The sequence below is a fragment of the Sus scrofa genome, unplaced genomic scaffold (assembly GCF_000003025.6).
Source record: "Sus scrofa isolate TJ Tabasco breed Duroc unplaced genomic scaffold, Sscrofa11.1 Contig188, whole genome shotgun sequence".
Classification (NCBI taxonomy): domain Eukaryota; kingdom Metazoa; phylum Chordata; class Mammalia; order Artiodactyla; family Suidae; genus Sus; species Sus scrofa.
The window spans coordinates 2756-18170 of NW_018084970.1; the positions used below are offsets into that span (position 1 = coordinate 2756).

General features: G+C 45.1%; 1 protein-coding gene across 1 annotated transcript; it reads right to left on the reverse strand.

The window, feature by feature from the left end:
* Nucleotides 1-1294: 1294 nt before the first annotated feature.
* On the reverse strand, nucleotides 1295-15188 carry LOC110258318 (multidrug resistance-associated protein 4-like). Its single transcript, XM_021081490.1, has 9 exons — nucleotides 14978-15188; nucleotides 14439-14499; nucleotides 13444-13515; nucleotides 12120-12126; nucleotides 11753-11977; nucleotides 6148-6237; nucleotides 4958-5121; nucleotides 3301-3426; nucleotides 1295-1853 (listed from the first exon to the last, which is right to left on the reverse strand). Exons 1-9 carry the CDS (start codon nucleotides 15186-15188, stop codon nucleotides 1595-1597), a joined length of 1215 nt encoding a protein of 404 aa, XP_020937149.1. The 3' UTR covers nucleotides 1295-1594.
* Nucleotides 15189-15415: the final 227 nt, after the last annotated feature.

The following is a 15415-nucleotide window of genomic DNA, read 5'->3' on the forward strand; positions in this document are numbered from 1 at the left end:
CCCCCCAACCAGAGTGGAGGGCCATGTACTGGGAAACAGAGCAGCCAGTGAGCCTAGAGTTTAAAAATTTTGAATCTGCAGGAAACAGGGAAACTTTGAAAGGTCTGTCTTCAGGGTAAGAATAGACGATGAAAACCACACTTAAGGAGACAATCCTCATGCCAGAAGCTATGAAGAATGTAATGTAACCATGGTTAGGAAACCAGGCTTTGGGCAGAATCCTAGTTCTGTCATTTACAGGCTATGTGAGGACAGGTGAGCCGTTTCACCTGTTAAGGGAACCTGTTTCCCGATCTGTGAAATGGGGACACTAATGCTTATCTCATTCACCTGCTGTCAGGATTTAATGAGATAATCAGTAAAGGCTTCAAGAGCTCCCGGACCACACAGCAAGCCCTGGTGGTAGTGATGGAAAACAGAAGCTGTTACAATAACAAAACAGCAAACAGCAGCACACTGCATGTGTGAAGCCACCATCTGGACAGATTAGTGTCACTGAGAATGTCACCACAGTCCAAGTGCATTCCCAAGTGTCCTCTTTCAAGATGTGAAGGCCCTGAAAAAGGAATTTTATTGAACAGCATGGAGCATCCCTTAACAGTGCTGCTAGAAACCCCCGTCAGAGAGAATGATGAATTCAGGAGACCAAAACTGACTTCGTCTGACTTATCTGTTTTATGAGTAGTAGTTTTTTTATAGTATAGAAAAAAAAATCTCACCTTATATAACAAGACCCCAAAATAATATATAATCAATATAATCACACCCGGAGCTATATGATGTCACTAAAGATCTATTATTAGCCCATCCATCACTGTGAAGAAGTAGGAACCAAGCAAACTAGATTTATGATAAAGCCCAGAACTCAAGCTCATGTCCAGGCAGCTCCCAGAGCCCATTTATCCTCATTTTAGACCTAATCATCATCACACAAATACTAGAGCACCTGCAGTGAGCCACGCCCTTGTCCTGATGATGTAAATTATTTGTCCCTGGTATTTAGGGACAGTTAGGAAAAGGAGACAGTGGGGATGGTGGAATCACACCTGTGAAAGGAAGAGGCAGCTGGAGAGGCTCAAGCAGAAAGGGAAAAGAGGACAGGGACGAGGAGGCAGATCCAAAAGGCGAGCTCAGCCCTCCCCAAGCAAGGCATCCACAGAACCAAGAACCCGTTGTAGACACAGAACTAACGGAAGCTGAGCCCTTCCTCCTGCCCAGGAGCAGGAACCACTCAGCAAGCTCCTTCCCAGAGAGAGTCCTGCTCCCCCAGGACTGCGCCCTGTCACTACCCAATCATTTGCGTCAGCACAGATGATGGATCTGTTTGCTGCTCCTGCTCTGAATATTTTAATCGCCTGCCATCGTTACTGCTCACCCAGAGCCACTACTGTTCCTCCTGCCCAGAAATGAGCAGGAACCTTATGGAACCTGTAACGACTCCACCTAAGATGACAGGGGAGGACACGGGACATTGTGGAGCTACGACCAGCTCTTGGCACTGAGAGAGTTAAATCTCACCTAACTAGACCAGTGACCCAAATAAAAGGACTCATTTGACGTAAAATCTACCTGCAACTAACACTTAAAAAACCTGTCACCAAACCTTGATTCTTCGGATGCTGACGACTGCCTCGGACACCTTCTCAACGGCCATGGGGAAGTGGAGGGTGCCCGTCAACTGCAGAGCCTCGAACAGTGTCACCACCACAAACACTTGGCTGGCTGTAATCACGTTGCCAAGGAGCACAATGGTGATGAAGGTGACAAAAACCATGATTTTGCTCAGAGCAAAAAATGATGCCAAATTCAGTCCTCTAAGGTAGGAACTTCTCAGAATTTTGGAAACTTCCTTCCTGGAAAAGAGAGGAAGAAACAGGTCTTAAAGAAGTATCAAGAGTCAAGTCATGAATTCCAGAGCCCTGGGGGGGGTTGCTTTTGAGGGGGTGGACACGGATTAAGAGAAACCACCCCCACAGCATGGAGACACTACACAGTGCACACCCGGGGGTCTTCCCAACACAAGGACCACACACCTCATCACCCCATCTTGCTTCCAAATAAAGGAAGGCTTAAGCTCACACTTTTAAACATTCTGGGTCAATGAGACCCACTTTGAACATTCATTCGACAAGCACTGGGAACCACAAGTCCTGTGCTGGCTCCTCATTGCTGACGAAGACACAGCCCAGCCCCTCCAGGAGCTTGTGAACTCGTGGGGGAAGAGAAGCAGCAACCCCAAGCCTGGGAGACACCGAGACACTAGACAGAGGCAGCCAGCACAGCCCCACAGACCACAGAGCAGAGCCTGGATCCCAGAACTGTGGAGTCAGGGCGAGTCGCACATGCGTGGAACCTGAGAAGACAAGCTGGTGTCGATCAGGCCTGGCGGAGGCCAGAGAAGAAGGAAGATGAGAGTGTGTTCCAGGCAGAGGGAGGGGCACGCATAAAAGTGCAAAGGTGAGAGGTGACAGGGTGCTGCGTAGAGGTATAAGCCCCCTGTACTGGAGCATAAGCACTTACATGAAAGGTGGGGAAATTCTACAAACGTAAAGCAGACACTTACATGAAAGGTGGGGAAATTCTACAAACGTAAAGCAAAGCAACAAGAACAGTACTTCATGGCTCCAGAATGAAGAATACTGACTGGCAAAATTTGGGCTGAAACAGGTATATCCAGCATCTATAATCTCCCCCATCTGTGGTACATTAACTTAAATGACAGTTTTAGTTTAATCATCATCATCTTGCAGTTCTTATTGTGCCTCGGTGGTAACAACCCCCACTAGTATCCATGAGGATATGGGTTCGATCCCTGGTCCCACTCAATGGGTTAAGGATCCGGCACTGCCAAAAACTACAGGGTGGTTTCAGATGCGTCTTGGATCTGGCGTTGCTGTGGCACAGGCAGGTAGCTTCAGTTCCAATTCCACCCTGGGCCTGGGAACTTCCATTTGCCCTGGGTGCAGCCCTAAATAAACAAACAAACAAACAAACATCAATCTCAAACACTAACATCTTAGAACCATTGCTCATTTGGGATTTGCAGTACTAAGAAATATTTGGAATTTCATTTCTGCATAAGTGAGAAGCAGATTTTTCCGTTAAGGAGAACGTACAAGGAAGAGGAGGTTAAAATAACGTCTCCACTATTCTATTAACCACACGGCCACATGTGGAGGGTGGAGGGGGTAGATAGCATTTAAATTCACCTTAATGTGAAAACTTGATAAGATTTCTAAACTCATTCAGTAAAAATGGGGGGGGAGTACAAAAGTATGGGTGACATGCAGTAAAACTTACCTTCTCGATCTGGCAATAAGATCCGCAAGTGACTTTTCCCAAGTGTACATTTTTACTGTTCTGATGCCAGTTATAACTTCACTCACGGTCCTGATCCTGTCATCTGTGTAAGCTGCGGTCTCACTCCTAAGGGGAGAGACGTGAGGGGTGAGCTTTAGTGACCACAGCCCAACTTTCTGTAGCAGCAGCAGGGGGCACAGGGAGGGACCAGGAATCACGTGATTCCCTGCAGCCCTTTTGTACTAATGACACAGGCAGGTCCTACTCAAAGTACAAATGGAGAAAGACTTCAATGAGCCAACCCTTCAGCCCAATTCAACAAGCACCTTGGAGAACTTGCAGGATCAGCTACGGAAGACCTGAAATGAGTCGGATACAAACCATCTCCACAAGGAGGTCACAGTTGGGCAGGAAAGACAGAAAGGAATCTAACAGGAAGACAGGCTGTGCTGTCATAACAGAGGAGTGAAGAGTGGGGAGCAGAAAAGATGGGGCTGTTATTTCTAAAGGGAAAGGAGAGCAAGAATATCCTCAGAGACCCTTTAGCACTGGAACAGGCCCTCAAAGGATAAGGAACATCTCTCCACTGAAGAGATGGGAAAGGAAATCCCAAGAAGAGAAGGATAACACACAGAAATGTACCAAAACCACCACCACAACTCAATGTTCATCACCGGACACCCTGGACAATGACCCGGCTCTAACCCTCGAGGACCCACTTAAGGACTAACTCATCACCATCAGCTCTTTCTTCATCATCAGACACTTTTCTATCCCATATGCTGCTGGGAATGTGGAGCTTTAACAAAGAGATCATTGAGACTGACCTTGCCCTTGAATGCTGCAAATTTAATGGAGACACTGAATTAAAGTAAGACATGGGGGTTCCAGCTGTGGCTCAGTTGGTTACGAACCCACCTAGTATCTATGAGGATGCGGGTTCAACCCCTGGCCTTGCTCAGTAGGTTAAGGATCTGGTGTTGCCATGAGCTGTGGTATACGTCACAGATGCAGCTCCAATTTGACCCCTAGCCTGGGAACTTCCATATGCCACAGGTGTGGCCCTAAAAGAAAAAATAAGAACTAAACTTCCCACTGTGGTGTAGCAGGATCAGCAGCATCTTGGGAGTGCTGGGACACAGGACTGATCCCCGGCCCAGCACAGTGTATTATCACCTTGCCACAGCTGCAGCTTAGGTCTGATCCTTGGCCCTGGAATTCCATAGGCTGCAGGGTGGCCAAAGAAGAAAAAAAAAGTGAAACAAACAACAACAATTAACTCACAAACATGCATACATGAAAATGATTCTAATACAAGCATAACAAAAATATATGCAACTAGAAATGGGCCAGTAAGATTATTACTATTTTTAGCAATGTTTAAATAACTCTGACATGAGTAAATTCTGCTGTAGGACACTCTACCTATTCAGGTGGGATGCTGGGAGGAGTCATGAATGCCTTCGCTTTTCCCATTTCAAGTTCAGCCTTCAGCTTAAGACTGGAGCCTCCCTCCCCTGGCTAAGCCTAAAGACGCTACAACACATGCAAAGAGAGCAGCGAAGGCATTTATCCTGTTTTTAAACAAACGCATTGAGCAAACTTTGAATGTTACCAACTACATGTCACCTATTTTTTAACCCAGTGTTTCTCTTACCGGAGTGATGAAAACAACTTCCCGATGCAGCTTTGCAAAAGCAGGAGAAGAATTAGAACCACCATCCCCGCAAAACATGATATTCCTACTTCCATCCAGAGCAGGGTGGTCACCACGACAGCCTGCAGAGGCCCCACCCACAGAAAGTGCAGGAACATCGTCACCTTAAAAGAAGAAGACAAGGACCTCTTAGGACTATATCAAAACACAACCCATAAGACACAGTAGAGAAACTATCTGCTCTAAAGGGACAGACAGGAACCTAAATAGAAATGATCACAGCGGGTTTTCCGCCTGCTAAAGCAGAGATCCAAGCCTCTGCCCCACATGAAGCTGCTCCAGGTCAGCCCAGAGCCCACAACAGGGAGACCCAGAGCAGCAGCACTGGAAGGAAGATGCTAATTTTGTCTAAAGACCACAGATGAGCTCAGGGCTTCCCCAAACTCTCTCTGCCCCAAAACTCAGCCCCCATCACTCCAGGGCACAAAAAAACCTGTATTATGGTACCTAACCCACTCTCCAATACTTGTGTATTTACCTCCCTGACAAGCTAGGGCTTCTCCAGGGAAGAAATGAGATCTCACTCATCCCTGAGACTTAATAGGGGCCTTATGTCATGTTTGATGAATGAATAATTGAAAGAGAAGTGGTCTAGTGCAATACAGATCTGCCCAGCAGCTACCACGCCCTGGATAATGTGATCTTTTCATAAGGTAAGTGTAAGAAAGAGTGTGGGGACAGTCGACAGCAGGCTGCATCTGGCTGGGACCCACCCCCATCTGGCATGATTTCCCGAAGGTTCCCTGGGCAGCAGGCACTGAACAGGGCACAGGGGGAGGAACAATCCTTGCCCCCAGCCCACACCACCTGGACGAGGAGCAGAGTCCCGCAGCAACAGCAGCACAACATGTCAGGAAGGGCCCTCCAGGGGGACCCTCAGGGAGAGTAACCAGGCTGGGTAGGACCACGGCTGCCTGTTTATAGTAGGACAACAAAGCTCTCACCTCCAGGACAGCACAGAGTGTTACATCTAAGCTGCACACAGAAGAAATCAGTGTTGGATAAAAAGATCCCTTGTCTTAGGTCCCCTAAAGAATCCTGGTCAACACCCAACACTGGTGCCTGGTGTCCAACAAGCTAAACCCATTAGAAGGACAGGAAATGGAAACCATCCCTCAGGTACAGCTCACCTGGTCAAACCTGTTCACGTCATTGGACAGCAGATTGACTATCTGGCCGGTGCCGGTCTCCCTCGTGGCCGAGTTGCTCAGGCAAAGTGCCTGAAATGAGAGAAGGAAACAGAGAACTGGATTCTTATGGTGACACCAAGTCACTCTGAGGTCACAGCAAAAGGGAGTGTGTTTTCATGGACTCTTGAGGGTTGTCAAGAGGAGCAGGATGACCCCGGACAGCAGGGCTTGGGCTTTTTTCGGCTGCGCCCACAGCATGGGGAAGTGCTTGGCTCAGGGATCAAACCCAAGCTGCTGCAGTGACACCACCAGATCCTTAACCCTCTGTGCCACAAGGGAACTCCCATCCACAGCCTCTTTAATGTGGTGGCAGCCATACCCTCGGGGACAGTAAAGGGAGGAATAGGAGGTAGAAACAAACCTCCCATCCTGATTGTTGATGACTTTGGACACGCCCATGTATAAAGGATGTAGGTTTAGACTTAGGAGTCAACTAAAGTAAATCTGAGACACGGTTAAGTCGAGGATAATTTAGGAGGTGGAATTAACATCCACTCACTCCTGTACACAAGAGAGAAACTGGAGCTCCAGCTGTGGTGCAACAGGATCAGCAGTGTCTCTACAGCACCAGGATGTGAGTGTGATTCCCTGCCTGGCACAGTGGGTTAAAGGATCTGGCAATGCCACAGCTGCCACATACATCACAACTGTGGTTCAGATCTGATCCCTGGCCTGGGAACCCCATATGCCATGAGGAAGCCAAAAAAACTTAAAAGTTCAAAAATAAAAGAGATAACTAAGAAGGACCTACTGTAAACCACAGGGAAATCTACTCAATACTCTGTAATAACCTGTATAGAGAAGGAATCTGAAAAAGAATGGAGACATAAATAACTGATTCACTTTGCTGAGCACCTGGAACTAACACAACATTGTAAGTCAACTACACTCAAAATTTTTTAAAAAAACAAACACAAACACTACTTCTGTTGGGGGGAACCTGTGTTCTTAATGCCAGTCTGTTGGCTTTACAGAAAACACAGCCTGTGCAGCACAATCTACTTATTTGGTTAAAAGTACTAACAAAGCGCCCTAGAGATCTGAGGACCCTGAACAGACACCATGAGCTGTTTCAACAGACATCAGCTGGACCCGCTGATCCAAACAAAATGTCATAGTTCATAAACACCTTATTTAGTCCTGAAGGTAACAGAAAAATCAACAATCAGGTAGGAATGTGAAATGATGAGCTGTGATGGAAGAGAATAATACAGAAGTTGTGCAAAAACTGAACATAAAGTCAGCAGATAATCCAGCAATTCCACTTCTGGGGATGTACTCAAAAAAGGGACTGAAAGCACAAACTTGAACATATTTTTTGTACACCTGTGTTGACAACAGACAAAACGTGGAAACAACTCAAATGTCCTCTGACCACATGAACGGATACTCAGAATGCTGTATATACCGATCATGGAATATTATTCAGCCTTAACAAGGAATTCTGATACCTGCTACATCATGAATGAACCTTGAAGACATGGAGCTTACATAAGCCAGACACAAAATGACAAACATTGTTTGATTCCACTTATATGAGGCACCAAGAGCAGCCAAATTCACAGAGAGAAGCAGCAGAATGGTGATGGCTGTTGGGGAGGGCACTGGGGGGTGAGTGTTTAATGGGCACAGGGATTCAGTCTGGGAAGAAGAAAAGGTTCTGGAGATGCACACGGTGACGGCTGGACCACAGCATGAATGCACCTAATGTCACTGAACAGCGCACTTAAGAAGATGGTAAATGTCATGTTGTGTATATTTTAGCACAATAAAAAAAATCAATGATCAAAACCAAAAGTAATTTTATCAAAGCTGTGGAACAGTAAATAAATGAAAAGTCATTTTTATATATGATACAGCCCTCAGAGTCATTTCAAATTCAGCTGAAGAGAGCACGAAAATGCTGAAGGGGCCACTGTGGGAAGCTGGCAGATGTGCAGCCTTAGAGATCACCTTTAAAAGGGCCCGAGCCAGAGTTGCTGTTGTGGCTCAGAGGGTCAAGAACCCAACATAGTATCCATGAGTATGTGGCTTCAATCCCTGGCCTTGCTCACTGGGTTAAGGATCCAGCATTGCCACAACCATTGCTGTATAGGTCATGGAATCGGCACAGATCTGGTGTCACTGTGGCTGTGGCCAGGCCCCAGGCTCACACAGCCCTGAGATGGATGAGACTCTGCTCCAGGAGAGAAGAGCAGGAGGCAGCTTGCATTTGGCTGACAAGCATATTCCCAAGAAACAAAAGCTCTAGAAAAGTAGCAACTACAGGAAAGTGAAATTTTCCATTTAAATTGTTTGGTTTTAGCTTTCAGTAAGGATTTCACTTATTAATAAAAATTCCATGTATTTAAGGTGTGCAGTGTGATGTTTGATATAACTATACAATGGGAAAAGATTACTGTAATAAAACCAACATCCATCAGCACACGCTGTCATCCTCTTTTATGTGAGAGGAGAGCACTTACTATCTATTTTCTCAGCAAATTTCAGGCATACAGTACAGTTAAATAAGGATTTTTTTTTTTGAATAAAGATGTAAGCCCAGGGTAAAGACGTATCCAGCATCAAGTTTATAAAGAGTGTTTCAATTAGTGACATGGTGTATCTGTGTCAATTTCTTTATAAAGACATCTAAAATCCTAACTCCTTTTATACTAGTTAAGATCAGGGTACACTATGGAATGTTACAGCATTTCTCATTACAAAATCACTGAACACATCAGATCAGGTATCATTAAAAGTGTTGCAATGCATACTCGACAAAAAAGGAATACTGTATTAAGAAAATAACTTGACCATGCACAAAAATAAACTCAAAATGGCTTAAAAACTTAAACCTAAGATACGACACCATCGAAGACTTAGAAGAGAACATAGGCAAAACATTCTCCGATATCAACCTTGCAAATGTTTTCTCAGGTCAGTCTCCCAATGCAACAGAAATAAAAGCAAAAATAAACCAATGGGACCTAATCAAACTGACAAGCTTTTGCACAGCAAAGGAAACCATAAAGAAAACAAAAAGACAACTTACTGAATGGGAGAAAATAGTTTCAAATGATGCAACTGACAAGGGCTTAATCTCGAAAATATGAAGGCAACTTTTACAACTCAACAGCAAAAAAGCCAACAACCCAAGTGAAATATGGGCAAAAAACCTGAATAGACATTTCTCCAAGGAAGATATGCAGACGGCCAACAAGCACATGAAAAAATGCTCAACATCTCTGATTATTAAAGAAATGCAAATCAAAACTAATAAGGTACCACCTCACACCAGTCAGAATGGCCATCATTAATAAGACCACAAATAACAAATGCTGGAGAGGGTGTGGAGAAAAGGGAACCCTCATGCACTGTTGGTGGGAATGCAAGTTCGTACAACCACTGTGGAAAACAGTACAGAGGTACGTTAGAAAACTATATGACCCAGAAACCCCACTCTTAGGCATATATCTGGACAAAACGTTCCTTGTAAAAGACAAATGCACTCACATGTTCATTGCAGCATTATTCACAATAGCCAAGACATGGAAAAACCATGTTCATCGCAGATGAGTGGATTAAGAAGTGGTGTATATACACAACAAAATACTACTCAGCCATAAAAAAGAACAAAATAATGCCATTTGCAGCAACAGGGATGGAACTAGACACTCTCCTACTAGGTGAAATAAGTCAGAAAGAGAAAGACAAATACCAAAGGATACCACTTATATCTGGAATCTAATATCCAGCACAAATGAACCTCTCCACAGAAAAGAAAATCATGGTCATGGAGAACAGACCTGTGGTTGCCAAGGGGGGAGGGAGTGGGGTGGACTGAAATCTGGGGGTTCATAGATGCAAACTATGGCCTTTGGATTGGATAAGCAATGAGATCCTATTGTGTAGCGCTGGGAACTATATCTAGTCACTGATGATGAAGCATGATAATGTGAGAAAAAGAATGTAAACATGTATGTGTGACTGGGTCACCTTGCTGTAGAGTAGAAAATCGATAGAACAGTGTAAACCAGCTATAATGGAAAAAATAAAAACCATTATTTAAAAAAAAGAAAATAACTTGAATGAATAGCAACAAATTCTCTCCAAAATCACTAAAAATAATGCAAAATTTCAAGTTTTATCCCAAACAACTCACTATTTTTAATACTACTAAAAGCAATCATAGCTATAGAATATAGTGAGGGAGTCTGTATTCGCAACAGATCTCATTTATATTATTCTTTAGTTAATGCAATTATGTTGAACAGGCAGTTACGTTAAATGTCATTTAAAGACAGAATCATATCCTTTCCCAAAACATTCTTCTCTACTAGATTTCAGTTTATAGATTCAATCACTGACATTCACTTTTTTTTTTTTTTGTCTTTTGCCATTTCTTGGGCCACTCCTGTGGCATATGGAGGTTTCCAGGCTAGGGGTCAAATCAGAGCTATAGCCACCGGCCTATACCAGAGCCACAGCAACACAGGATCTGAGCCACGTCTGCAACCCACACCACAGCTCACAGCAACGATGGATCCTTAACCCACTGAGCAAGGCCAGGGATCGAACCCGCAACCTCATAGTTCTTAGTCGGATTCGTTAACCACTGTGCCACAACGGGAACTCCAACATTCACTTTTAAATACAAGTTTCATGTAAACAAAGGTTTTAATGAACAACAAAAACAAAATTTCCATAAACACCACTATCAAATTTAGGCATGAAAACACTGAAAATCAATTTGATATTTTTATTTCTTTTTCTTCTTTTTTCTTTTTAAGGCCACACCTACAGCACATAGAGGTCAAATCAGAGCTGCAGCTTCAGCCTACACCATAGCCCCGGAAATACCAGATCCAAGCTGCATCTGCAACCTACGCCGCAGCTTGTGACAACACCAGAGACTTAACCCACTGAGCAAGACCAGGGATCAGACCTGCAGCCTCATGGATACTAATCAGGTTCTCAACCCACTGAGCTACTATGGGCACTCCAACGTCATACTTTTAACACTTACTTTTAAATTATATTTTGTTACAAATTCAGTGGGTACCATGCAATGACGTGTGGCTAAAAGCTATCAAAGGCAGCCCTGACCTGATCTCAATACAAAACTTTTCATTATTTGCTGGTAAAATTAGGTTAAACAATAACAAAACTGGCTTGAGGCAAATAGCAAGCTTCTCTAGTAACGAGTAAATGATCCCAGTCACAATTTTTCTTTTGGTCTTTTTGTCTCTTTTAGGGCCACACCCACAGCATATGGAAGTTCCCAGGCTCAAGGTCCAATTGCAGCTGTAGCCACTGGCCTATGCCAGAGGCACAGCAACGCCAGATCCGAGCTGCAACCTATACCATAGCTCATGGCAACACCAGATCCTTAAACCACTGAGCAGGGCCAGGGATTGAACCTGTGTCTTCATGAATGCTAGTCAGGTTCACTGACTGTTGAGCCATGACAGGAACTCCCAAAACTGTTCATTTACAGAGACCTTTCCCAAAATACCTCTGAAGCTTCAGGGGAGGTACACACTTTGGTGACAATGACACTTACCTTGCGGTAAATCATGTGGCACACAGCTACCCTCAGCCTCATCCCCACACGCTGAATGTGATAGAAATACAAGTGGTGCAGAAAGGCCCAGGTGAGCACGCAGACGCTCAGCCCTGTGGCGTAGGCCAAGGCTTCGTGGAAGGCGGCAGAATCACTGGGATCATAGTATTCCAAATAACTAATAATTTTCCCCAAAAGGACAGGCTGAACTATTCTGGTGCCTTCCTGAAAGAAAAAAGTCATATTGAGAAATTCAAGGCATACTGGTTTTTCTTAACACAAGCTGTACTTTTGTTATTAGCGTGTTAAAAAGACACTTTGACAATATGCTACATTCATAGCTAATCTAGGGAAAAATTATGCCGACCTGCTCTCTATGAGACAAGCAGAAAGCAGTTTTAACCTCAAACCAATTGTTTACATTCAAAGACGATGAAGCCTTAGTACACTGTGCTCAGTACACTGGGGATGCTCAATAAATACCATAACCAGTGCTTTAGAACACACTTGACAAAATACCAAGTGAGTCTTGGCCTAAGATGAATAAGGAAAAAGGCAGCAGAAGAAACGTGAGAAATTTGCTTCCATGTGAAGGAGCCCTGCTGGCAGCCTGTCCCTGTCCCCTGCGCTCTCAAGGCCCCAGCCCAACAGGAAGTCCAGGTGGCTCATGCACAGGAGACACGCTCTTGTCATCGCCTTGTGCTTTAAGAGCCTTTATGAACTGAGACTTTGGCACAAACACAGATCCAATCCTTCCCTACTTGAGGCTCACGGGTCAGTAGATCAAGAGAATGGAGCCCAGATTTTCTTGGTGAATCACAAAGAAACCAGGCTTGGGAGGCTCCCAGGCTCTCAGTTCTGTGGGGCTGGGTTGGGGGCGGTATGTCTTTACCTCCTAGAAGCTGGGATGTTCCCTGGAATCAAAAGTTAAACATGCCATAGGCAAAGCTAAAAGATGATGTCTTCCATGGCTCTCCATCCAACATACGCTGCAGGTGCTGGTTTGGGAGAAACACTATCCGTCATCTATCCCCCAAGACAAATATCAAATCCTAAACCAATGAGATGAGAGGCACTGGGGCTATGACCTGAGTAAGACTTGGAGAAAGCAATTTTCTGTCCCAATGTGAAAGGCAAAGGAACAGCAACACTTACCCACCCTGCGAAGCAGCCACTCCACCCACAGCCTACTTGCTCCCTCTAGTCACCCTGCTTGAGGTCCCTTGTCCCCTATCAAGGACCCAGAGATTATCAGAGAAAGACAAATACATGACATTGCTAATACGCAGAGTCTAAAGAAAAGGAAATGAATTTATTTCCAAAACAGAGACTCAGAAACAGAAAACAAACAACCAATGGTTAACAAAAGGAAAAGAGAGTGGGGAGAAGGGTAAATTACGAGGTTGGGATTAACAGATACAGACGACTATACATATAATAGACAACCAACAAGGACCTACTGTATAGCTCAGTAATGACCTATAAGGGAAAGGAACCTAAAAAATAGTATAGAAATATGTGCGCTGTGACATAAACCTGTAACTATGACAACACTGTAAATCAATTATACTTCAATAGAAATTTGTTAAAAAGTGAAAGATAGAATTCATGGAAAACTGGCCTAGGCATCAGAACATTTTGCTTCAGAAACCAGATCAGCCATCGGATGATGATGACTCCAAGCCCATCACAAGCCCTCGTGCGCCTCCAGGTCCTTATCCGTGGAAATACTGCCTTCTTTACTTCGAGGAATCCTGAGAAAACTAAATGACATATAACGGCTCAGAGTGCTTTGAAACCAGCACAAAAACAAGTGCAAGCTATGATCACTTTATGGCACAGAAGTCCTGGGAAGAAAGCTACTCGATTCTTAAAGGCAGAAGCTTGGAAAACTCATTTGCTGCTGAGAGGTGATCATGGAGAACATGACCTCTTGAGAAACGTCATTCATAAAAGCCAGCTTTTCTAGATAGTAATTAACAGTTTCACTTCTAAGCATATTCTTAAAATTCCTGACCATTATGGAGCTCCCCTGTGGTGCAGTGCGTTAAGGATGCAGCATTGTCACTGCAGCAGGATCTGCTGGCCTGCGATCTTCCACATGTCGTGGGTGAAGCCAAAAAAAAAAAAAGCTAACCATTCTGAGTGCAATCTTGAAAAATGAGTCACCTATTTCCTGACTCCTTACAATGGATTGAGGGGATGGGGGAACAAGTGAAATAGGTGAAGGAGATTAAGAGGTATAAACTCCCAATCATAAAATAAATAAGTCCCATGGCTATAATACACAGCATAGGAAATAGAGTCAATAATATTGGAATAACTTTGGTGACAGGAGGTAACTGCAATAATCAGTCAAAATTCTGTAATGTATAAAAATATTGAATCACTATGTTTGTACATCTGAAATGCAAGTCAATTGTAATTCAATTTTTAAAAAATTTTGATTCCACAATTAAAACTTACATAAAGCTTTAAAAAAAGATAAGGAAAATGGATTGGAAAGCACTGCCCCCATTATGACTCAGTCACTGTGGACACCACTCACATCTAGTGGCTAATGCTGTGTGCTCAGGAACCAGCAGGTGTACACAGCAGCTCTGCTCTGCAGGGCCCCTGTCCCCTTTGCTCAGTGCTCCCTCACCCTCCCTTGCTGTGTGGGCCTCAGGGGCTGCTTGGGGCCCACAGTGTCTCTGCCACCAGCAGCAGCCACTCCTCAGCCTCCTGGGCAGAGGGGAGTGAGGACACTTGGAAGAAAGGGTTGGGGAATAAACGCAAAGCCCAGGGCAGCTCTTGGGGAACCAGCCCTGCATCGAGGCACAAAGCTCCCTGTAGACTCAGAGGTTCTGCTTCCTTCCTGTCCATCAGCTGAGATCCAGAGGGAAGATTTCCACAAACACGTGCCTTCCTACAGCCTCCACCTGGACCAGAGACAATCAGCAAGCGTGGCCTTGGACAAAGGCCAAGTGGCCAGACAAGCCCAGGCCATTTCTAAGGGTCACAGGAATAGGACACAACCCCAGCCACTCCCCCCCTCTCAGGGGAAGGGACTGGGGGAACCCACACTGGCTCTGTGAGGTCTCCCCACTTCCACACCAGCGCTTCAGAGAGAAGCCCCAGATGATGTGGGGAGGTGACCTGTGTGTCTCTGGCCCATGAAGCAGCTGAAGGCTCCTCCTGCGCCACCCTGAGGGCCCTGGGCAGGCAGAGACCTGTCCTCCCCACCTGCAGTCCCCGTGGAGGTGCACACAGGGGCGGGCCTGCTGGGATTCGCTGGCTGATCTGTTCTCATCAGGGGTGGCCTCCCAGGAGCTCCAGGTTCAACATCAGCCTGGTACTCGCTTCTCTGAGCGTTACTGTTATCCTCAATTCTCATAGAACAGAGGTTTTCATACTTCAAAATCCTGACACTAAAAGCCTGGTCCTCAACTGGCATCGTCTTCCTCTTCCATGGGCACTGCCAGTAGTGCTGGGGGAGGCCCCGCCTACGCTGTCAGTGGTCACAGCACACTGCCTGGGAGTCACCAAAACATTGGCCTCAACAGCCGGAACAAGCAAGCACCCTCCTGGGAGAAAGGCCAGCTTCACGTCACACTAATTTATCTGCTACCCACCCAGGAACTGCCTGGTCCCACCCAGCTGTGACCCTAAGGCCTCAGGCCG

What these genes read in the sequence shown, in the direction of transcription:
- LOC110258318 (XM_021081490.1), bottom strand. Translation starts at nt 15,188, where the DNA reads ATGCCAGTTGAGGACCAGGCTTTTAGTGTCAGGATTTTGAAGTATGAA. An exon ending in ACGTGAACAGGTTTGACCAG is followed by an intron (nt 5,122 to 6,147) that starts GTGAGCTGTACC and finishes TCTTCTTTTAAG; the next exon opens with GTGACGATGTTCCTGCACTT. An exon ending in CTTATTGCCAGATCGAGAAG is followed by an intron (nt 1,854 to 3,300) that starts GTAAGTTTTACT and finishes TCTCTTTTCCAG; the next exon opens with GAAGGAAGTTTCCAAAATTC.